A 23,696-nucleotide genomic window follows, 5' to 3' on the forward strand; every position below is an offset into this window, starting at 1 on the left:
TTTGCCTTAGTGTAAAAGTTTTGTATTCCCAGAAAATTTCTAGCTGTAGGCATTGTATCTGCATACAACATAAGGCGTCTGTTGCATCATTCTGAAGTACCTCAGAGAAATAAAGGTTGCAATAACCTACTTACAGTTATGATTGTTGTTTACAGTTTTACTGTATGTAAAAATGTTGTCTTACTGGGAGATCTCCATTTGTAAGTAGGATGTTGTTCATGGTTTCCTTGCATCATTCTGTGCTACTCCAAGTGAAAGCTGGTCACAATGGCCTACTTTATTTATACTAGTGACTTCGTTGTTTACATATTAATGTGAAAGCTTTGTCTTTGTGGCAAATCTACAGCAGTAGGCAAGTAATATCTGCTTGGAACATACAATGTTCCTTGCACATTCTGAACTACTCTAGGGGAAAGTAGGTAACCATGACCAACTATTCTTAACAAATGACTTAGTGATTCAAGTTTAACACTAGCATAAACATCCATCTTCATGGAAGATCTCCAGCTGTGGGCAAGGTATGTCAGCCCTTTGTAAATTTTTTGTCTTAATGGCATATCTCCAGCTGTAGGTATGCTGCTTATATGGCACATGATGAAATTGTTTTTTCATTCTAAACCAATCCAGCTGATAGTGACTTACATTTCTTGCACTAATATATTTGTTGATTAGAGATTAATACCATTATTAAAATGTTTCATCCTGATATATCTTCAACTATAGACATGAAAATTGATCATTGTATTCCTTGTATAATTGTTCCCCTTTCTCAATGGAACGTAGGTCACAATGATTAACTTTTCTTACACTAAATTCTTTGTTGTACATGTATTTGGGTTGTTCACAAAGTAGGACAAACATTGGTACACAATCAAATTGTGTTTGCCTCTCTGACAACAGTTGTTGACATAAATCATAAAACAGACTTTCATTGCTTACTTTTGATACTCCATACTTTTATGCATAAATTGGTCTTTGAAGTGGAAGGTAGTTGTGGTAGGTTAGTTGATTGAGCATCAGAGCCATAATCTAAGGGTTGTGAGTTGGATACCCACCCAAGCTATCCTGGGTCAGCTGCCTTGATGTGTCCTTGGGAAAGGTACAGAATTCTGTTAAAAACCAACCAGCGAACCAACTTTTAGGTGGAGAAAAGTGCAGAACCTTGAAGAGACCACAGACCTTGGATAGGCAAATAAAAGGCCTTGAGGAGACCACAAGCCTTGGATGGGCAAACAAAAGACCTTGAGGAAACTACAGGCCTTGGATTGGCAAACAAAAGGTCTTGAGAAAACCACAGGCCTTGGACCGATAAACAAAAGGCTTTGAAGAAACCACAGGCCTTGTATCAGCAAACAAACATGCTTGATACTCGAGAAATCAAAGCAGAGGTAGAAAGCATGTACATCACCCATGTATCATCCATGGTGGAGGGAACTACAGAAGATTCAGGTTTCTACAGGCCTTGATGGGCAAACATTGCAGATCTTTAATGGGTAAACACAACAGGCCTTGGATAGGCAAACACTACAGATCTTTGATGGGCAAACACTACAGGCCTTGGATGGGCAAACAATAAGGCTTTGGATGGGCAAACACTACAGATCCTTGATGGACAAACACTACTGGCCTTGGATGGGCAAACAATAAGGCTTTGGATGGGCAGTCACTACAGATCCTTGATGGACAAACACTACAGGCCTTGGATAGGCAAACAATAAGGCTTTTGGATGGCCAGACAGTTATTCTTGGTTATCTTGGTTCTTAAGAAATTAAATCAAGAATGCAGAGAAACAAAAGCATGGACTTCACCTTATACTATCCAGATTCTGTTAAATGCCTGATCACTTGCTACTCGACCAGCAAGACTGTTAACTCAGTTCTACGGCTGCTATGGTTCAGCTTTACAGCTGCTATGGTCAACTTATATGGTAAGCTCTACAGCTGGTACCACATTGAATCCGATCAGCTCTATAGCTGTGACTCTGGTCAGCTGAAAATACATCTAACACCATGTACTGTGCAAGACACTGGCATATACGATAAACGTAATGACGTTATATATGATAAGTTATATAAATTACATTATCGGCAATAAATAATTACAAAAAACAATACACAGGTTCAGAAGTAAACCTACCCATGCCTGATAAGAATCCTATGGTACTAAACATTTCTTAAAAATGCAACTTTATATTGTTAATATAAATCTCTTGTTAAGTCACAAACAAGAATAGAAAATATTTGCATTATACTACATAAGCCAAAGCTACATAGAAAATATACAAAAATAAACGTGATAGTTCAATAGTTATAACTTATACACAAGAAATTAATAAATAACTCACATCAGCTGAAGATGTGCAAGTCCTTAAAGTAGACCGCTCACCGACAAGACATTCTGTAATATGTAGATTTAGTCTTACGGTGAAGCATTTATACACGGACGATGCCACAATACATGTCTGTGCATTGGAAGTATTCAGTTCTTCCCATCGAAAGCACTTCACATGTGTGGCATAGGATGAACCAAACTCACCGTTTCAAAATATTGTACATTATACATAAATCACCCTTGGGTATCATTGTACACACACAAGAAAATGAAACCCAAGTACATGTATTTCATAAATAAAAGGATTTATACAATTCTGTGACACAGTGTCAGTATGCATTGTGAGAGGAAAGTGACTTTTAAAACCTGCCTGGAACATCAGTATTTTCATGGAACTAATTTTTTTGTGTAGATCTCAGTACATATTTTGGCTGGGAAGTGGTTACTAAGACCTGTCTAGAGCGTCATTGTTTTCATTGATATTAACATTGGCTATACACAACTTTTGTGTCAATCTCAGTATGACTTCTGAAACCTACCTGGAACATCACTATTTTCATGGAACTTATCATTGACTACTTTTAGTGTCCCCATTATGACTTAACTTTGCTAGTTATATCTATTTCATAATTTGAACTTTGATATGATTTACATAATACAACCATATTTGGAGAGCTTCCAACATGCGCATAATGATTGCTGACTCTTCTAGTATGTACATACACATGATAGAGACCAAGTTTATGATACTGTCAGTTTGTGTTTATTATAATGATCTTGAACCTGCAGTTTGACTAAATAATAATTTGACTGCTCCGGTGGCCTAGTGGTTAGAATGTCCACCTCAGATGTGGGAGGTTGTGGATTCGAATCCCAGCCAAGTCATACCAAAGACTTATAAAAATGGTACTAACAGCTGCCTCACTCATCATTAAGAGTTTAGTGTTAGGACTGGTAGGCCTGGTGTCAGGATAATGTGACTGGATGGAACATCATGCTACATGTCTGCAGCATGATGCGCCAGTGCTTCACATCACTATAAACTGCCACACAGCAGACATTGTAGTGATATGACTGAAACATTGTTAAAGCTATGTTAAAAATCCAAATCACACACACACACCCTAAATAATAATTTGTTAAAGATCATGGTGTTGATATTGCATTAAACATTGTAGCTATATTGGGGCTGAAACCTTATAATCCCAAGTTGTGTCGGCTAGGCTCTGTTCCGAGTCTCTGTGTCATATAGTCAGTGTGTCGGCTAGGCTCTGTTCTGAGTCTCTGTGGCATATAGTCAGTGTGTCAGCTAGGCTCTGTTCTGAGTCTCTGTGGCATATAGTCAGTGTGTCAGCTAGGCACTGTTCTGAGTCTCTGTGGCATATAGTCAGTGTGTCGGCTAGGCTCTGTTCTGGGTCTCTGTGGCATATAGTCAGTGTGTCGGCTAGGCTCTCTTCCGAGTCTCTGTGGCATATAGTCAGTGTGTCGGTGGCATATAGTCAGTATGTCGGCTAGGCTCTGTTCTGGGTCTCTGTGGCATATAGTCAGTATGTCGGCTAGGCTCTGTTCTGAGTCTGTGTGGCATATTGTCAGTGTGTCGGCTAGGCTCTGTTCTGAGTCTCTGTGGCATATAGTCAGCAAATGCTGTATATGTTGCTTATAAGCTGGATATGGCTGCAGACAACATAGACACTGATTATTAATAATTTCCCATACTCAGATCATAAATATCTTAAGAATTTGACATTTTGGCAATATTACACTCCCTTCATCAGTGTGATTTATAATGGTTACGTGATACAAGACTGGCATACATGTACTACCATTAAAATATTTATGTACTGATTATGGGAAGTTAATTGTCCAGAGCAAGGAAGCAACCTTTTCAGTTGTAACATTAGACACTGATCTGCCTTCATATAATGTGCCAGCAGATCATGGTCCATGTTGTTCTAACTGATTTGTACTTACAAACTACATAGAAACAAATCTTCTGGTTCATTATGCAGTGTGTGCTCTTGGTCTATGCAGTTTACAATTGTACCAAACTTTTAAGGAAGTATATGCATATAAATGGTACACTTGTATATGGTCAAAGCAAAACACGTAATGTTTGTATAAGGATGATTTTTATTAACACAGTGGATACCGTTCATACTAAAATCTAGTCCCATTTAGTCAAGTTGTAAGTATATCAAAATCTTTTATCTAAATGTAATTTAAATTTATGCACAAATATTAGAAAATCACCCTGACAAGACTAATTCCACTTCCCATTCAGAATCTTTTCTTTGGTCAATAATTATTCTGGTTTAATGTCTTATAAATGGATGGCAAGCGATAGGTATTGGGGGCTGCAGATGGCCAAATGGTCTAAAGCATTCGTATTTGCTGATCACTACCATCTCACAGTTGTCATGTGGGTTTGAGGCTTGGGCTTGATCAATATGGGTATGTGAGAAAGCTTGCCAGTAGCTTTCCATGGCTCAGTGGTTCTTACCAGGGTTTTCCTGGGCTCTTCCTCCACCAATTAAACTGGCCACAGTATACAGCCTATCTTGCACTGAGAAATGGTGTTAAACCCTAAACAACAGCAACACAGGTTTATGACTGCTCCGGTGACCTAGTGGTTAGAGCGAGTGCCTCAGATGCGGTAGGTCATGGGATAGCTACCAGCCCGAGTCATGCCAAAGGCTTAAAAAAATGGTATTCACAGCTGTCTCGCTTGGCACTCAGCATTAAGAGGTTAGTGTTAGGACTGGTCGGCCTGGTGTCAGGATAATGTGACTGGGTGGGACATCATGCTACATGTCTGTGGCATGATGCCCCATTGCTTGACATCACTATAAACTGTCACACTGCAGACATCGTAGCGATATGACTGAAAAATTGTTAAAGCTATGTTAAAAATCAAGATCACTCACCTACCTGCATAGGTAATGTATTACAAATACTGCTTTATGTCTTAAGTTTATAGACAGATGTCAGGAGTAGTCCTACCTGCATGGATAATGTATTACAAATATTGCTTTATGTCTTAAGTTTGTAGACAGATGTCAGGAATAGTCCTACCTGCATGGATAATGTATTACAAATATCGCTTTATGTCTTAAGTTTGTAGACAGATGTCAGGAATAGTCCTACCTGCATGGATAATGTATTACAAATATCGCTTTATGTCTTAAGTTTGTAGACAGATGTCAGGAGCAGTCCTACCTGCATAGGTAATGTCATAATAATCACAGTGAGACAGAACATTTTTTAACACTTGCTGAAAATACAAGAATACTTTGATTATTGGCCAGAATCCCATTACTGACAGGAGTTTGCTGCATATCAAAATTGTAATACAACATCATTATTTTATAAATAACTTTTGACAGAAATTTTGGAGCTGGCTGTTTCCTTCCAGGGGAGCTAACCACTACACAGATAGCACACTCTGGATTCCTGTTTTTGGTGGAGTTGTCTTCTCATTGTTGTCTGTCTCTAGGATTGTGGCACTTTATCAAGGTGAGTTCCTGATCAAGTTGCAGTTTCATTGGAATTATTATAAGCTGGTGTTAGAATTTCTCAATAAGTAACTAAATATTGACCAAGAAGGGAAAAAATAAGATATTTATGTGCAGTTCACCAAAAATGGGCTGTATTGAAATTTTCCATCCATTGCAGGTCTGGTTCTTCTTTTACCAATTATGTTGTAGTGGTTTGTTTAAATTTTTTCTAAAAGTGTTTGTTGTGACATCATACCAGGTTTCAGTTCAAATATGTTACCTTCATAATTTTAATACTTAGGTAATAATTTAAATAGCTTTTGTCTTGATGAAACTTGGTGCAATGAAAAAATTGTCCTCTGAATGGTCTTGTGATCTGTGTTATTGTCGTCAAATGATTTGGATGATTTGCATAATTTTCATGTAATCCACTCTATATAAAAAGCTGTAATCTAATCCCAAACAATCTATTCTCCATTTAATTGTACATGTCCACTATAAGGTATTCCATATGATGTCTGCCCATATGTTCTCTATTTTGTTTCTTCCATTACTTTGAGTTCTCCATAATCTCCCATGACCAAACCTATAAATAGCTTGCATTTGTGGTAGGGAAGAAACCTGTCGTATTTTTGAATATGAGTGAAAAAGAAAGAAAAATGGGTTTTTACCTGACATCATTAGTTTTACATTGCACACGAGAGCCTGACTTTGTGGATGACTTCAACTCTGTTTAAGGAAGAATCCTATTGATTTTGGGGTCAAACTATCAAAGGTCATACTCACTGTTTCTGAAAAGAATTTTAGTTATTGACCTCATACCTTTATCACTTTCAGATAACATCTATAGTCACACAGAATCAAGCATCACATGGCGTGATCGGTTTTCTTATATTTTTACATGTGGAAATATAAAGGTATAATTTTCACTTGTGAAAATATAGAAATGAAAATATGAATATTATTTTGCTTATCAATTTCTTTATTTAATACATAAGTATATAATAGATAAATTTAATCGAAAATAGTCTGTTGGACAGCCTCAAAAATATAATATTGAAAGCATTACAATTTGACAAAATGAGGATAGGTATATTCTTTTCAGATTACCATGCTCTGTTGACTTATTTATGGATTTCAGGTTCCCATGTTCCTCATGACTTATTTGTGGATTTCAGGTTCCCATGTTCCTCATGACTTATTTGTGGATTTCAGGTTCCCATGTTCCTCATAACTTGTTTGTGGGTTTCAGGTTCCCATGCTCCTCTTGATGGTGATTTCAGGTTACCATGCTCCTCTTGTCTTGTTTGTGGATTTCAGGTTCCCATGTTCCTCATGACTTGTTTGTGAATTTCAGGTTCCCATGTTCTTCATGACTTGTTTGTGGATTTCAGGTTCCCATGCTCCTCTTGTTTGTGATTTCAGGTTCCCATGCTCCTCTTGTTTGTGATTTCAGGTTCCCATGCTCCTCTTGTTTGTGATTTCAAGTTTCCATGCTCCTCTTGTTTGTGATTTCAGGTTACCATGCTTCTCTTGACTTGTTTGTGGATTTCAGGTTCCCATGTTCCTCATGACTTGTTTGTGGATTTCAGGTTCCCATATTCCTCATGACTTGTTTGTGGATTTCAGGTTCCCATATTCCTCTTGACTTGTTTGTGGATTTCAGGTTCCCATGCTCCTCTTGTTTGTGATTTCAGGTTCCCATGCTCCTCTTGTTTGTGATTTCAGGTTCCCATGCTCCTCTTGTTTGTGATTTCAAGTTTCCATGCTCCTCTTGTTTGTGATTTCAGGTTACCATGCTTCTCTTGACTTGTTTGTGGATTTCAGGTTCCCATGTTCCTCATGACTTGTTTGTGGATTTCAGGTTCCCATATTCCTCATGACTTGTTTGTGGATTTCAGGTTCCCATATTCCTCTTGACTTGTTTGTGGATTTCAGGTTCCCATGCTCCTCTTGTTTGTGATTTCAGGTTCCCATGCTCCTCTTGTTTGTGATTTCAGGTTCCCGTGCTCCTCTTGTTTGTGATTTCAAGTTTCCATGCTCCTCTTGTTTGTGATTTCAGGTTACCATGCTTCTCTTGACTTGTTTGTGGATTTCAGGTTCCCATGTTCCTCATGACTTGTTTGTGGATTTCAGGTTCCCATATTCCTCATGACTTGTTTGTGGATTTCAGGTTCCCATATTCCTCTTGACTTGTTTGTGGATTTCAGGTTCCCATGCTCCTCTTGTTTGTGATTTCAGGTTCCCATGCTCCTCTTGTTTGTGATTTCAGGTTCCCATGCTCCTCTTGACTTGTTTGTGGATTTCAGGTTCCCATGTTCCTCATGACTTGTTTGTGGATTTCAGGTTCCTATGCTCCTCTTGTTTGCGATTGCAGGTTACCATGCTCCTCTTGACTTGTTTGTGGATTTCAGGTTCCCATATTCCTCTTGACTTGTTTGTGATTTCAGGTTGCCATGCTTCTCTTGACTTGTTTGTGATTTCAGGTTACCATGCTTCTCTTGACTTGTATGTGGATTTCAGGTTCCATTATTCCTCTTGACTTGTTTGTGATTTCAGGTTACCATGCTCCTCTTGACTTGTTTGTGATTTCAGGTTACCATGCTTCTCTTGTCTTGTTTGTGGATTTCAGGTTCCCATGTTCCTCATGACTTGTTTGTGGATTTCAGGTTCCCATGTTCTTCATGACTTGTTTGTGGATTTCAGGTTCCCATATTCCTCATGACTTATTTGTGGATTTCAGGTTCCCATGCTCCTCTTGTTTGTGATTTCAGGTTCCCATGCTCCTCTTGTTTGTGATTTCAGGTTCCCATGCTCCTCTTGTTTGTGATTTCAGGTTTCCATGCTCAGGTTCCCATGCTCCTCTTGTTTGTGATTTCAGGTTCCCATGCTCCTCTTGTTTGTGATTTCAGGTTTCCATGCTCCTCATGACTTGTTTGTGGATTTCAGGTTCCCATATTCCTCATGACTTGTTTCTGGATTTCAGGTTCCCATATTCCTCATGACTTATTTGTGGATTTTAGGTTCCCATGCTCCTCTTGTTTGTGATTTCAGGTTCCCATGCTCCTCTTGACTTGTTTGTGGATTTCAGGTTCCCATGTTCCTCATGACTTGTTTGTGGATTTCGGGTTCCTATGCTCCTCTTGTTTGTGATTGCAGGTTACCATGCTCCTCTTGACTTGTTTGTGGATTTCAGGCTCCTATATTCCTCTTGACTTGTTTGTGATTTCAGGTTACCATGCTCCTCTTGTCTTGTTTGTGGATTTCAGGTTCCCATGCTCCTCTTGTTTGTGATATCAGGTTACCATGCTTCTCTGGACTTGTTTGTGGATTTCAGGTTCCCATATTCCTCTTGACTTGTTTGTGATTTCAGGTTACCATGCTCCTCTTGACTTGTTTGTGATTTCAGGTTACCATGCTCCTCTTGACTTGTTTGTGGATTTCAGGTTCCCATATTCCTCTTGACTTGTTTGTGATTTCAGGTTACCATGCTCCTCTTGACTTGTTTGTGATTTCAGGTTACCATGCTTCTCTTGACTTGTTTGTGGATTTCAGGTTCCCATATTCCTCTTGACTTGTTTGTGATTTCAGGTTACCATGCTCCTCTTGACTTGTTTGTGATTTCAGGTTACCATGCTCCTCTTGACTTGTTTGTGATTTCAGGTTACCATGCTCCTCTTGACTTGTTTGTGGAGCTCAACAGATTTGCATCTGACCCGAAGATTCATACCCTGCCACCTGATAAGCCAGTCCATGTATGTATTGGGAAGGAGTGGTATCGGTATCCCAGCAGCTTCTACCTTCCAGGAGACAAGTAAGTGTTCCCCATGTCCCTTACCCTCGTCAACCACCCCTGCCCCTTGGATCAGGACATTGGATCAGAGGTAATTATATAGCAGGCTCTGGTGGACGTTAGGGATGGGTTTGTTATGATCACAAGAGAGGAAGTAGAATTTATGTATAATGAGAGACAGAAGTAATACACGTAGTTGGGAATGTGAAGGGTTTATGCTGACATAAAAAGTGGCAGTTGCCACTATGCTTTTGTCATTGGATCTGGCAAGGAAGACAACAGTTTTGGAAAGTCATGGCAGCAAATTGAAATCAGACAAGAACTTTATTAATATATTAATACTGAATAGTATTTGTGTCAGTTATAGAATTTATTTATATGTTATAGCAATCTTTGTTTCTCATGAAAGCAATAGTAAATGAAAGGCATCAATATAATGTTCTAAAATATTATGTCAAGTATATTTTTAAATTGCTTGAGATGTAAAGAAAAATGAGATATGTTCTAGATTAGACCCAATTAAACCTAAATTTTCTTCCATTTTGGACACTTTTGCAATATTTATATTTTGGATGAGTCCTGATGACCCCAGTTTTCCTCCAACATTTCCTCCTATTTACTAGGAATCTTCATTTCTGTTGTGTAACTTTAGTTTGCTGTGATGTTTTTCTTTAACAGTCTTATTGGTTGATTTGTACTTTGGTAGAAGAAAATGTAGATTTATTCCCTTGGTCAGTGATCAAGGTCATGTGATCTCTAATTGTGATTTTAGTTTTCACTTGAAAATCAAGTTTTGTCTACCCAGTTCTCATCAAAATTCACAGGTGAAATGTGCTTGCAATGGGTAGAGACATTAGGATCAAAGTCATTATTTTGCTTATGCTAATATGAGTTTCTTTCCTTATAGTTGGAGTCTTCAATTCCTTAGGTCAGAGTTCAAGGGTCAGCTGCCAAAACCATACAGTTCAGGTCCTGATGCCACGAGGATCATACCCTCAGACATGAATGACCTCAATAAAGAAGAGATATCCAGATATGTAAGTTTTTGGAGTTGTTTATTTTTTCCTTTATGATCTCTTCATTTTCCTTTTGAGCATTGTTTGGCTTGGAATATAATAATCTTACACAATTTTACTAATTTATTAAGGGATATTTTTTCTCATCAAAATGACATACACATACCAGTATCCTTAATTTTATTACAGATCATACAGTTGCAAAGACAACCTATCACCCTAGGCATTTTGTTAAACAAAATTTACTCATGTTATTCCTCACATATGAACAATCAAAATTACTTGAAAAATTTAAAAGACAGTTATTACCATAAAAGGGAAATAAAATAGCAACACACATCTCATTTAAATAAAGAAAACTTCTATTTATTTTTTCTGTCACAATGTAAAAAATAATAAGTATTTTAAAATATGGAAAAATTATATTTGAAACATTAGAAATGACACTTTTGTACTGAAACCTTATTCAATAAGGTTACAGGATGAGTAGTAAGATATTGTCAAGAATATTTTACCATTTGCAGAATTTTTAAGTATACAGATGATTATGCTTATGTGCAGGGAATAAATTCACAGTTGTCTGCACACATGATTGGTCTCTGTTTTAAAGTAGAAATCTGCTTTTCTCCTGACTTGAATCAGATTTTTCTTGATATAGTCCGTTTTTTATATCATCTCCGATCTGGGTTTTTTATTTTTAAATGGTCTGTTAGCTCCCATTCCGCAACGACCCTTGTAAATTATTTGTTTCATATATTAGTTAGCACAAAACTGTCATAAAGAGTATTCTGATTGGTCAAAGGTTTAAATTCATCTATTGAACCTTTGTGTAATGGAAACTGATGGCAGTGGAAAAAGAAGCATGCTTGTAAAACATGGCATCCTGAGTTGTTGAGAGAGTTGTGGGGTTTAACGCCATTTTTCAGCACACGATAGGCTATACATGGCGGCCTTTATTAATGGTGGAGGAAGAACCCGGAAAACCCCGGAAAGAACCACTGACCCACGAGAAGCTACTGGCAAGCTTTCTCACATGCCCACATTGGCTGAATCTTAGACTCGGACCGCCGCAGACAGAGGTGAGATGGCAGTGATCCGTAACGAAGAGCGCTTTAGACCACTCGGCCACTCGGGGCCCCGAGTGTTGAGAGAGAAAATGTATGGAAATGGGAATGGCTTGAGTGAAAAGTTGGCAGAAATTTAGTTGGTCACTTTATTAAAAAAATGAACGCTAGAGGACTGGCATTTTGTGACTTCTGCTCTATGGTAATTGCGGTTGGAAGAGTTTGGAACAGCACCTACAAAAGAAGCTGCATATGAAAAAAATTGAAGCTCAGAAGACATCTGGAAAAAGTGCAGTTAATTACTATAAGAAGAAAGATTTCTTGTATGAGAGAACAGATGTAGCCCCTGTCAGAATATGCGCACTGCATGTTGCCAATACAAGCACCAGCTTGAAAGGAAAAAGGCTCTCATTGAGAAGGAAAAGAAATGATTGCACATTGTGCAAAAAAAGTCAGTGGAAGGCTAAAGATATCTTTGCCAAAGCCACAAAAAGAGCTTGACTGGCATATCAACAGGTTGTGTCCACTGGAGAAAAAGACAAGTGTATGTATGGGATTATTTGTATATAGTTGATGTACATGGGTGTTTATTTTACAGATTTGTTATGAAAAGAGAGAAGTATAATATATTTGCTGTAAAAATTAAGAAATCATTGTGACTTAATTACAGTGTGAACACTGACATGCACATGAAATAACTTTAGCATCAATAGTATTGGAGAACCACTCCGATGACCTAGTGGTATAGTGTCCGCCTCGGATGCGGTGAGGTCATGGGATCGATCCCTGGTCAAGTCATACCAAAGACTTACAAAAATGGTACTAACAGCTGCCTCGCTTGGCGCTCAGCATTAAGAGGTTAGTGTTAGGATTGGTCGACCTGGTTTCAGGATAATGTGACTGGGTGGGACATCATGCTACATGTCTGCGACATGATGCCCCAGTGCTAGACATCACTATAAACTGTCACACTGCAAACATCGTAGCTATATGACTAAAAAATTGTTAAAGCTACATTTAAAATCCAGATCACAACAACACAACAGCACAGTATTGGAGAACAAATTCATGTGACTATAAATATTGTGACATTATTGAAATCAAATTGAACATTTTTGGTAAGTTTATTAGTTTTTCAAATGATTATTTTGGTTTATTTTATGATCATAAGTTGCACCAGGAGCTTTTCTTATGAGTGTAAAATGCGTTTTTGGCCGGGAGCCTTTGGCAACCTGGACCCCCAGATCGGGGCGCTGCCTCTTGAGAGCCATTTGGGGGAGGACCCCCCAAACCCCCCATTAAATATTTTCAGCTTTTTTTATGGAAGACCAAAATCATGTCTGTTTCTGTCAGTCTGTTGATAAGGTGGTTTCTGCAACATAACTTTAGTTTATGATGGTTTTCTTTTTCTTTAAACCTTATGTGGCTTTGCTATGAATAGAAGCAAAGCCTATTAGTTTTGGCACCAGTATATCCAAGATCAAGGTGTCTTAAGAGAAAAAATTTATTTCTATATATTCAGTTTCCTTGGTCCAGTTTTCATTTCTATATATTCAGTTTCCTTGGTCCAATTTTCATTTCTATATATTCAGTTTCCTTGGTCCAGTTTTCATTTCTATATATTCAGTTTCCTTGGTCCAATTTTCATTTCTATATATTAAAAAGTTTCCTCGATCCAATTTTCATATCAGTAAATTAGGTTCCTTAAGGTCAAAGTTACTGCAGCCAACATTGTAAAAAAAATAATTCTTCACTTTTTTCCTCTGTCCCATGTTTGGGACATTTTTTTTTTTACTTTTGGGAGAAAAGGGGTTAGTATTGTGAAACTTGAACTTATCATTGCTTGGAAGATTTTATTGAAGCTTTCTTATGCTGGATATGTGGTTACTGTAAATATGCAACGCTGGTTTAGTTTTTTCCTTGGGCTTAGTTTAGAGACTTTTCTTGGAAAAAAAATTAAGAACGGTGAATTTAAGAGCTCAGCTTGTTTATTATAAAGTTTTACAGCTATACATTTAAAGATGTGACAGATCTTGACAGAGGGGGAATTTAGTTTGTCTGCCATGTGATGATTTTGATAGAGAGGGAACCTATGTTGCTTGCCATATAATGGTTTTGACAGAGAAGGAATTTATGTTGCTTGCCTAATGAGAACAACATGTGAAGATAAACATGCTTGAAGTACATTGATATGCATATCATTGATTTCATATGCATACAGTTTGTTTAGAATATGCATCAAGTACATTGAAATGTGTATATGTGACTTCATGTACATCCAGTTTGTTTAGAACATGCATGAAGCACATTGAAATTTGTATACAGTATATGTGACTTCATGTACATCCAGTTTGTTTAGAACATGCATGAAGCACATTGAAATTTGTATGTGACTTCATGTACATCCAGTTTGTTTAGAACATGCATGAATTACATTGAAATTTTTATGTAATTTCATGTACATTCAGTTTGTTTAGAACATGCATGAAGTACATTGAAATGTGTATACACCACTCCCTCGATAACTCGTGCACATCAGGGTCCAGAAACATCGACCGCACTATAAGTGAGGCGCGAGTTATCGAGGGACCTATAAAATAAGCCCAAAACCAATAAAGTGATTGACAACATAACGGAGAAATAAGGGGGGGGTAGGCAGATTATACTGTTGAATACTCATTTTATAATCGTTCTGAGATTAAATGTTAATAAATATCTCTTCATAACAGTGTACTTTATTATTTCCTCATAGGACAACATTAATTTCAGGATAAATTACAGTATATTGAGGCGATCATCGAAAACATTATTCCACGTGGTTTCCGTTCGCTTAACATGTGTACCACTTCACACATTGTGTACTACGTCACTAACTTTTATGTTGAATTGGATACATTCTAGTTTTATTGTTTGATCCAAATTAGACGTTTTTTTATATACAGTGTCGATCGAACGATAGATAAATATTTTTGAATGTGATAGAAGTAAAATGGAAAACAAAAAACACAAGGGTTAATCAGTACAGACGTATTTAATTGGTCTACAAATTTAAAACAATGTAAATTAGAACAAGTTAATACTTGCCGTTTGTGCCACGCTTGACAAATATCAATTCACTTTTTGAAACAATCAGTTATTTTTTTGTGTGTGTGTTACTCCTTGGTTTCTCTGCCGCCGAGCAAAATCCCTCAGATTTCTCAACTGCATGAGCTTTACGTAGTCAACATTTTGGCTCTCCAGCCACCTTATGGCAATATCAAAATATTTGATTGCTTCCTGTGCAGAGGGGTGGGGGTGCAACATCTGCGTCTGCATCACTTTCAACACTTGTGTTACTCCAGTTAGAATCATCTTCTGCTGCAACTTTGTTCGCTATAGAAATAATTATAGTTTCATCTGACATGTATTCGGCTGTGGGGCAATCATTGTCAGCACAAATCCACTCCTCAATATCATCAAGAGAAACGCCCATCTCAGGACCATGAGTCTGTATGAATTTCTCCCAACCAGTCTCGGCATTAATGACATCAGTTTCACTGAAACATTCAAAGTCACTATCATCGTCGTTGTCTCTGTTACTGTTTTGCTTTACGTCAACGGCAGCTCCAAGACCCTTAATCCAGCACCCAAGGTCTCTTGTAATCGATTTTTTTTTAATGCAACAAACACTTCCCCAAGTTGTTGATCAAAACAAAGCTGGCATGTACATGTAATTAGGTTCTCACAGAAGTACTCACGGGTTTCGACGTGACGGTCGATTGACTCTTTTCATGTTTTCAATGAACATAATATGTTGTGATTATAATGTTTACACTGAAACGGAATTAAAGGATTAGAACGTGACTTTCACACAGGAAGACGTTTAATTGGTGTTTATTTCATTCTCTGTTGCCACCTGTTAGCATTTACCAGAAGTTTTCATTGATCGCTATTTCACCAGACTGTTTATTTACAGTATACTGACAACTATTTATCATAAAACTTACATAATATATGATATCTTTAAACAGAGGTCTCGCTAGGATTTCAAAACTGGGTCTTTCTGCCTCTGAATTCAATCACTAAATATCAGTACATTTTCTCACTCGGCCGCTAGTCAAAGCCTTTGAACTTACCGCCTAGCTGTTGCATCATGTTCTTTTTTTTTTTTTAAGGTACTCTTATAAAATGGCAACAGTACATCAAAGAGTCTTTCAGTCACTGAATTCTGTCATTGTAAATACCAGCACAGTTAACTGATCAACACATTTTCCCACAAAGCAGGTGGCTGAAACAGGACCAGCAAATCTTTGAATTTTCCCGTGCACCTATTACATGCGTACGGAGGACTCCCGCCTCAGTGATTTTCTGCGTCCCAGATCAAAAATTGGCATCCAAATACGCGTAATTAAGCGTTTTCGAGATCTTTGAAATTAATTCTTCTTTAGAACTTGCCAATTTCAAAATATGGATTATATTTTTACGGGCATTAATCACCATTTTCGATGATAAAATGAGCAATGTATCAAGGTTTAATTTATCAATTCTTATCATAATTTTTTTATGTTCAGCATATTTTAAAGATATTTTAAATACATTTTCTCTGGAAAAAAATCAGGAGCCAAGACAGACACCACGTTATAAGCGGGATCGCGAGTTATCAGAGCGCGAGTTATCGAGGGAGCAGTGTATGTAACTTCATGTACATCCAGTTTGTTTCCTATCAGTTCCTCCTAAATGAATGCAATATTTTAAAATTTTGACAGCTACCCCTCAGTGTAAAGATTTTTGGCAGGAGTTCAGGGCTAGGACTGGAAATGCCATTCTTCCTGTGTCATTTCTTGTTAGTGTATCATTTTCTGTACCTGCCTTCACGTGTGATATTTCTAAGGTAGATAAGCATGTCACCTTTGAGAGTTTCTTCTGTCTTTTTGCTTATCAATGTAACTTTTATTTGGCATTACTTCTTGATGTTCAGTTTTGCTTTAGCTGCTGTATTTCCTAGTTTGCTGATATTTTTCTGTGGCTGGAGTTGGTTGTGAGGTAGAAGAACTGTGTCATGTGCAAAGTCCAGATCATTTTCTTCAGACACAAAGTCCAGATCATTTTCTTCAGACACAAAGTCCATTTCATGCAGAGATTTAGTCAATTAATGGTTTGTCACTTGACCATGTTTCCTTCAGGTGTACATAAGAGAGGACAGCAGACAAACCTGTCAGTGTCAGACTCCTGTCTCCATGTCAGATAGTTACATGAGAGATTCTTTGTGAACCACTCTGCATTCTGTCGGTGAATCTCGATGGTATCCCATAATATCCCATTAGCATCCACTTGGTGTTTCAGTCTACACTTCTTTCGAATGCATTTCCAAAGTCAACTGTGATAGAAGAATGTTATGCAAGAGATTGTACCGTCATTATTTGCGTAGAGGCTATATGATAAATGTATCATCCATTTTAGCTTTCTTGTTTTGGAGTTTCTTATCCAAAGTCATCTTTAACTTTTCCAAGATGAATTTAGTCATGACTTTTTCTGGTGCACAGTATTTAGTTATTGCCTTCCCTGAGATTTCATGGAAGTTTAATGAGATAACCATCTTGCTAATCATGTTTTTATTGGGATTTTTTCCTCATCCCTGATCATTCTAAAAAGAAGAAATATCATGTCTATTAATTGTTTTTTTTCTTTCTGTTTTTTTATAGGTCTACCTTGATTTCTCTGCAGGCATTCCATTAGGTTTTGGTGCATTTCCACTCTTTAACTTGTCGGGGGGTTGGCTTTGGTGATTTTCTTAGCTTTGGCCAGTTGATGTTTGCATATAGGTGTGTATCTGTGGATTTCTGGGATTTTGGTTGTTATTAGTCTGTTCCATAATACTTCGAAATGCTCACCCCATTATTTTAACAAGTAATCTTCATGCTTTGGAAACATTATTGGCATTTTTACTGTTTCAATCTATTTATTTTATATACTGCAGACAAACATCAGTCGCTGTCACTACCTGGTTGATTTGGATTTACCCACAGAGACAGAATTGGAACCCAGATATGCAGCAAACTTGGATGAATGGAAACTTCTAGCATCGATTAAATTCTTAGATGCCTCAAGGTAGGGCTACTAAAAATATAATGCTTTTATTAATATACCTTATCTGTATGACTGCAAGTGGTTTAGACCCAGATTTGACACTGCATAATGTATCAATAGATTTGACACTGCCTAATGTACAAATAGATTATTTTCTTTTAGCTGTTTGCGCAGTCATATGTAGGATGAATAGTGACAGCCCAAATCTGGAAGAACATTGCGTGAAGGAAATCCCAATGTATGCTGTGATTTGTTTGGCATCCAAAGTCTTTGACCTGTTTGCCATTGTAGCATGATTGCTACCTTAGAGAAATACTGCACTTAGTCTAATAATCAGATGGGAAACACATTGTTATGGCTTCATTTATTCTCACTAGAACTCAAATGGAAACAAATCTTATTTTCTGCCCATTGGAACTCATATTCAAACAAATGTTATTGCATGTTTAATATAAGATTGTTTTCTTTTAATCTGTGCCCATGCTGGACTCACAAGTCAAAGGTGTCTTGATTTACCATTAAACTCCAAACAAACAAATTAATAAAATCCCCACCTATACAGATATTTTAGTTTTGTTTCACTTTAATCTTTTCAGATCTCACAGATTTTTCAGGGCTTTCTACATTCCTTTTGTGTCAGATAAATTCTGTGTATATGAAGATTACAACTTACTAAGGACTACCAGGACGAAGAAAACCTACAAGTCAAAAACTGAGAGATAACATTATCGGGGCTATAGTCATTCAAGTACACTTAAGTATTCCCCAGAAAAACATTTAAATTGTGTGATGGCCCAAACATTTGAGACAGCAGTAGATACGTGTTTGCAATTGTGTATTACATACATGTTCTTAACAGAATATCCATGATAGATAGGTAATTGCAATTGTACATTACATATATGTTGTTATCAGAATATCCTTGATAGGTAGGTAATTGCAGTTGTGTTACATATATGTTCTTGCCAGAATATCCTTGATAGGTAGGTAATTGCAATTGTGTATTTATTTATATGTTCTTACCAGAATATCCTTAATAGGTAGGTAATTGCAATTGCATATTTACATATATATTCTTACCAGAATATCCTTGGTAGGTAGGTAATTGTAATTGTATATTTACATATATATTCTTACCAGAATATCCTTGGTAGGTAGGTAATTGCGATTGTATATTTACATGTATGTCCATGCCAGAATATTATTGGTAGTAGGCAATTGCAATTATGCATATACTTATATGTTCTTAACAGAATACCCTTGATATGTAGGTAATTGCAATTGTGTTACATATATGTTGTTATCAGAATACCCTTGATATGTAGGTAATTGCAATTGTGTTACATATATGTTGTTATCAGAATACCCTTGATATGTAGGTAATTGCAATTGTGTTACATATATGTTGTTATCAGAATACCCTTGATATGTAGGTAATTGCAATTGTGTATTTACATTTTTGTCCATGCCAGAATATCTTTAGTAGGTAGGTGATTGCAATTGTGTATTTACATGTTTATCCATGGCAGGATATCGTTAGTAGTAGGTAATTCCAACATGTATGTCAGTAACAGAGTATCCTTAGTCTAGGTAGTTAATTGCAATTTTGTGTTTCTTACTATGTCCATACGAAAATGTCCCTGATAGAGAGATGATCGCAATTGTGTGCTTATATGTATGTTAGTAATAAAATATCCTGGATAGGTAGGTAATGGCAATTGTATATTTACATCTATATCCATAATTAATAGGAGATTGTAGTTGTGTAATGCATATATATTTTAACGAGAATATTCTTAGTAGATAGGTGATGGCAATTGTATATTTACATGTGTGTCAGTAACAGAATATACTTAGTAGATAGGTGATGGCAATTGTATATTTACATGTGTGTCAGTAACAGAATAGACTTAGTAGAGAGGTGATTTCAATTGTATATTTACATGTGTGTCAGTAACAGAATAGACTTAGTAGATAGGTGATTTCAATTGTATATTTACATGTGTGTCAGTGACAGAATATTCTTAGTAGATAGGTGATTGCAGTTGTGTATTTACATGTGTGTCTGTAACGGAATATCCTTGGTAGATAGGTGATTTCAGTTGTGTATTTCCATGCATGTCAGTAGCAGAATATACTGAGTAAATATTTGATTGCATTTGTGTATTTACGTGTATGTCAGTAACAGAATATCCTTAAGGCTGTCCCAGTAAATTATACTCGATACCCAGGGAAGGCACTTTTAACTCATTAACTCCTGGCGCCGAGTTTATGTGGCAGGAGGTAGTAGCCTATGAAGAATGATGTTTCTAACACAACTAGGCATTAGGTTATTGGAAAATCACCTGGAAGTTGATGTATTAGGAAGTATTCAGAAATAGCTCACATGTGTTTCCTACTCGCATTTCAGGCAAAAACAACAAAAACCTCAAGGTGTTAATGAGTTAATGTGGGATAGTGATCCATATATGCAGTTGGGTGCATTTTGATGACGTCACCAAATTTGAATATTCCTTGCGTACTTAATCACTTGTGCTTGATATTGGACATAAATTACAAATTTAGCCATTCCTTGACGATCTGTAAAAAAATTCCAAAATCCTTGTATCCTTGTTAACTCATTAACCCCTGGTGCCGAGTTTACGTACATGACAGGAGGTAGTAGCCTACTGCCGAAAGATGAAAGTCAGACAAATGTAGCTCTACAATGATACCAAATAATCTGGAAGTTCTAGTTGCACTACAAAATACAAAGGAAAAAAACCTCATTTTTTTTACCCGATTTTTTTTCACTCAAAATTCGCCCGTGGTTGGAATTCGATTTTGTGTCCAGATTTTAGACTTTTTGGTCTCATATCTAAGGCATACCGGTGTAAACTGCAAACAGACAGATGAACCTTTGCAAAAAGTAGGATAAGATGGGCATTTGGGATAAAGAGTGGTCTCGATATGAAAATGATGGGTCCATTAAGCACAAAAAAAAGAAGTACTCCCCATTTTACCCTTCTGCTCATGCGCAAGCAAAATAGCCAATGGAAAACGATGTTTCTAACACAACTAGGTATTAGGTTATTGGAAAATCGCCTGGAAGTTGATGTATTAGGATGTATTCAGAAAACACCCACAACGTGTTTCCTACTCACATTTCAGGCAAAAACGACAAAAACCTCCAGGGGTTAATGAGTTAATGTGGGGTAGTGATCCATATATGCAATTTAAAACTTTGTATGATTTTCATATGAACTCTCCGAGTAACCAGAATACCCTGGCATATATGTTTTTATCACATAGTAGGTAGGTATAGTTTTCCTATAGTATGTGCAGTTTCAAATTTTTTATATTACCATATGCTAAAATATCACTTTGTGATTTTGATTGGTCCAAATAAGCCCATGAAATTACTGTGCAGTATCCTCTTTAATGATTGGCTGGAATCATGGGAAAACATTTTTAACCCTGCCTTCTGGAATGTTTTGTTTTGAATGAACATTTTTGGCAGCCATTTTTGAACTCGACTTGTGAAAGGAAATTGAGGACAAATTATTTCAGCTGTCTGAATATGGATATGTTACCCCTACAGGGGTTTCTTATCTCATGTATAACAATATCATGATGACAAAATGGCATAAAACTACAAAACAAGAACAACAAAAAGAAGTAAAATTAAGGGTATTGCTTATTTGATGGCAGGGTGGGGGAGCTTCGGTATATCTGTAACATAGATAAAGAATCCACTGTATATACAAGCATGGTTTTAATGTTAACTTACAGAAATAAATAAACTCACCTCTGTTCACAGAAGAATTTGGACATAAACGGGTCTCTTAACTGACAGAACTTTATCCAACCACAGCTGATCTTTGTGCAGCATATATGGGATGCAAATCCGACTCAAAAAGAAATTTGTTTACATCTTCTGTGCAATCTATTGTTCCAGTCAAATACTGTAAATATCCCATCACAAATGCATTACAGTAAATATAGGAAATCCTATTTCACATGAAAATCGCAACAATGTAATGTTTTGTTCTGAAAGGGACATTCTAGGGTAAACATGTACTCTAGGCCTAATGTGTACCGTATCTAATAATGTGGCATCACATCACATTGATCATTCTATTTTGAAAAATGATTTTGCCATTATAAAATGTTCTGTTTATTTGGATGGAAGCATTTTCTTTGATTTACAGTTTGTAAAAAAGTACAATCTACTTTAAATTTACTAGTTTAACTTTAATATTTTATGCACAACAAATGAAAGGTGCACCGTATGTCAGATTGAACGAAATTATTTGTTCTTCTTTCTATCTAAATAATCTCCACTGAAATAAAAACTGTGATAAAAAGAATCTCAAATGGGTAATGATATAATATTAAATTTATGAAACTCGTTGAATAATGTCCAGCTTTTGCTCGCCAAGGCTTGCAAAAGCTGGACATTATTCAACTCATTTCATAAATTCAGTATTATATCATTACCCATTTGAGATCCTCTATATAAAGTGCCTTCCCTGGCTAGCAAAAATATTTAAATGGAATAGCCCTAAGAAGGTAGATGATTGCAATTGTGTATTTACATGTATGTCCATAATAAAATATCAGAACTTTTGTGTTTGGAGTAAAGATTCTTAAAATTGGAAGTAAAAGGTTAGCCATTAGGAATGTGAAGCAAATACAGAGGTGTAATATTTTATTATTCCAACTAGTAAGGCAGTTAGGGTTACTGCTTTTGGGTTGTGTGTGCATATATATATGTATGGGTGATAGAGCATATATATAGACTGTTTAAATGTGTGTGGTACTGTTCACCTATGAATTATTTTTTTTTTTTTAAAGTTCCTTTGAAGTCAATAAATTGTCTTGTTATAGTATTTAAACAGTACTGAATCAGGGTACTTGTATGTGTTGGCAAAAGCCCTTAAGTCCAAACTTGTCATTGGAAATTGTACATTGTATTGTACATTAGTGGTATGATGTATGTAAGGTTACTGTGGTTAATATGCATTATTATTGTTACATACTTTAAAGCAAGTCCTATTCATTTTGCACTAATTATAACTTCATCACTTTCTTGATAACTGGCACCAAGATAACTCAGGAACCCACTTATAATGAAGGAACATGCATGGCTCCCATTTTTTAAAACCAAAATTACAGAAAAATATTGGCCTCTGTTTGTTGAATGTGAAGAAAATCGTGATCAAAATTGGCAAATGACACTTTGATATATTTATATATTGCTCATTTTATTGTTGAATATGGTGGTTAGTACCCAGAAATGTGAAACATCATCATGAAATTCTCAACTTTTAAAGCAAATTCATGTATTTTGTTAACTTTTCTTACCAACAAATATTCTCAGTACATTCTAATTAACAATATTCAACAAAATTTTGATTGATGAAAATATTACCAATGCCTACTGGTGACAACACTTTCATAAACACCAATTAAAATTTTGTTGAATGAAATTTGTGTTTTATTTCTATCTTGTAATTCTGTTTCAATGTAACCATCATAAATGCAATGTGCCCTCTTGTATTTAAAAATGAAAAATTTCAATCTACTATTACAGCTATATCTGTGAGCATTTCTATGAAAACCTAATTGACTTCGGACTTGCAGATGCATTTGCTGTATTGTTACACTCAGTTAAAAGCTGACCTGCTTTGTATTATCACATTAATTACATTTTTTGTGTCAAATCAAATAAAGGAGGTGGAAAAGTTAAATCCTACCTTCATAAGAGCGTCTTAATTTTTTTTATGTCCATCATTGAAAGTGAGGTCTGTGTTTTTGGACTCTGTTAGGCAGGAGTTATGGCATATTCAGTATTTTCCTATAAAGAAGTGACCTCCATTATAGCTCAACCAATGTAGGTATGTGAGAAAGCTTGCCAATTGGATTGTCTTCCCATGATCTTCTCCACCA

General features: G+C 36.4%; 1 protein-coding gene across 2 annotated transcripts in view; it reads left to right on the forward strand.

The window, feature by feature from the left end:
• The window catches only part of LOC149798948 (alpha-1,2-mannosyltransferase ALG9-like), a 98,436-nt gene extending 74,740 nt beyond the window's left edge, over nt 1-23,696 (forward strand). Inside the window, exons 13-18 of one of the 2 annotated variants that reach the window (XR_016421045.1) lie at nt 5,716-5,845; nt 9,490-9,640; nt 10,527-10,656; nt 17,656-17,786; nt 18,362-19,036; nt 19,199-23,696. Coding sequence is in view for 1 of the 2 variants with exons in the window: in XM_089957868.1 (XP_089813994.1) it covers nt 5,716-5,845; nt 9,490-9,640; nt 10,527-10,656; nt 17,656-17,786; nt 18,362-18,488 (669 nt within the window). In the remaining variant the exon portion in view is untranslated. Of the gene's footprint in view, nt 1-5,715; nt 5,846-9,489; nt 9,641-10,526; nt 10,657-17,655; nt 17,787-18,361 lie in introns of both variants that reach the window. The other variant, XM_089957868.1, reaches the window with a different exon arrangement.

Source organism: Sinohyriopsis cumingii, chromosome 5 (assembly GCF_028554795.1).
Source record: "Sinohyriopsis cumingii isolate HCF-2022 chromosome 5, ASM2855479v2, whole genome shotgun sequence".
Classification (NCBI taxonomy): Eukaryota; Metazoa; Mollusca; class Bivalvia; order Unionida; family Unionidae; genus Sinohyriopsis; species Sinohyriopsis cumingii.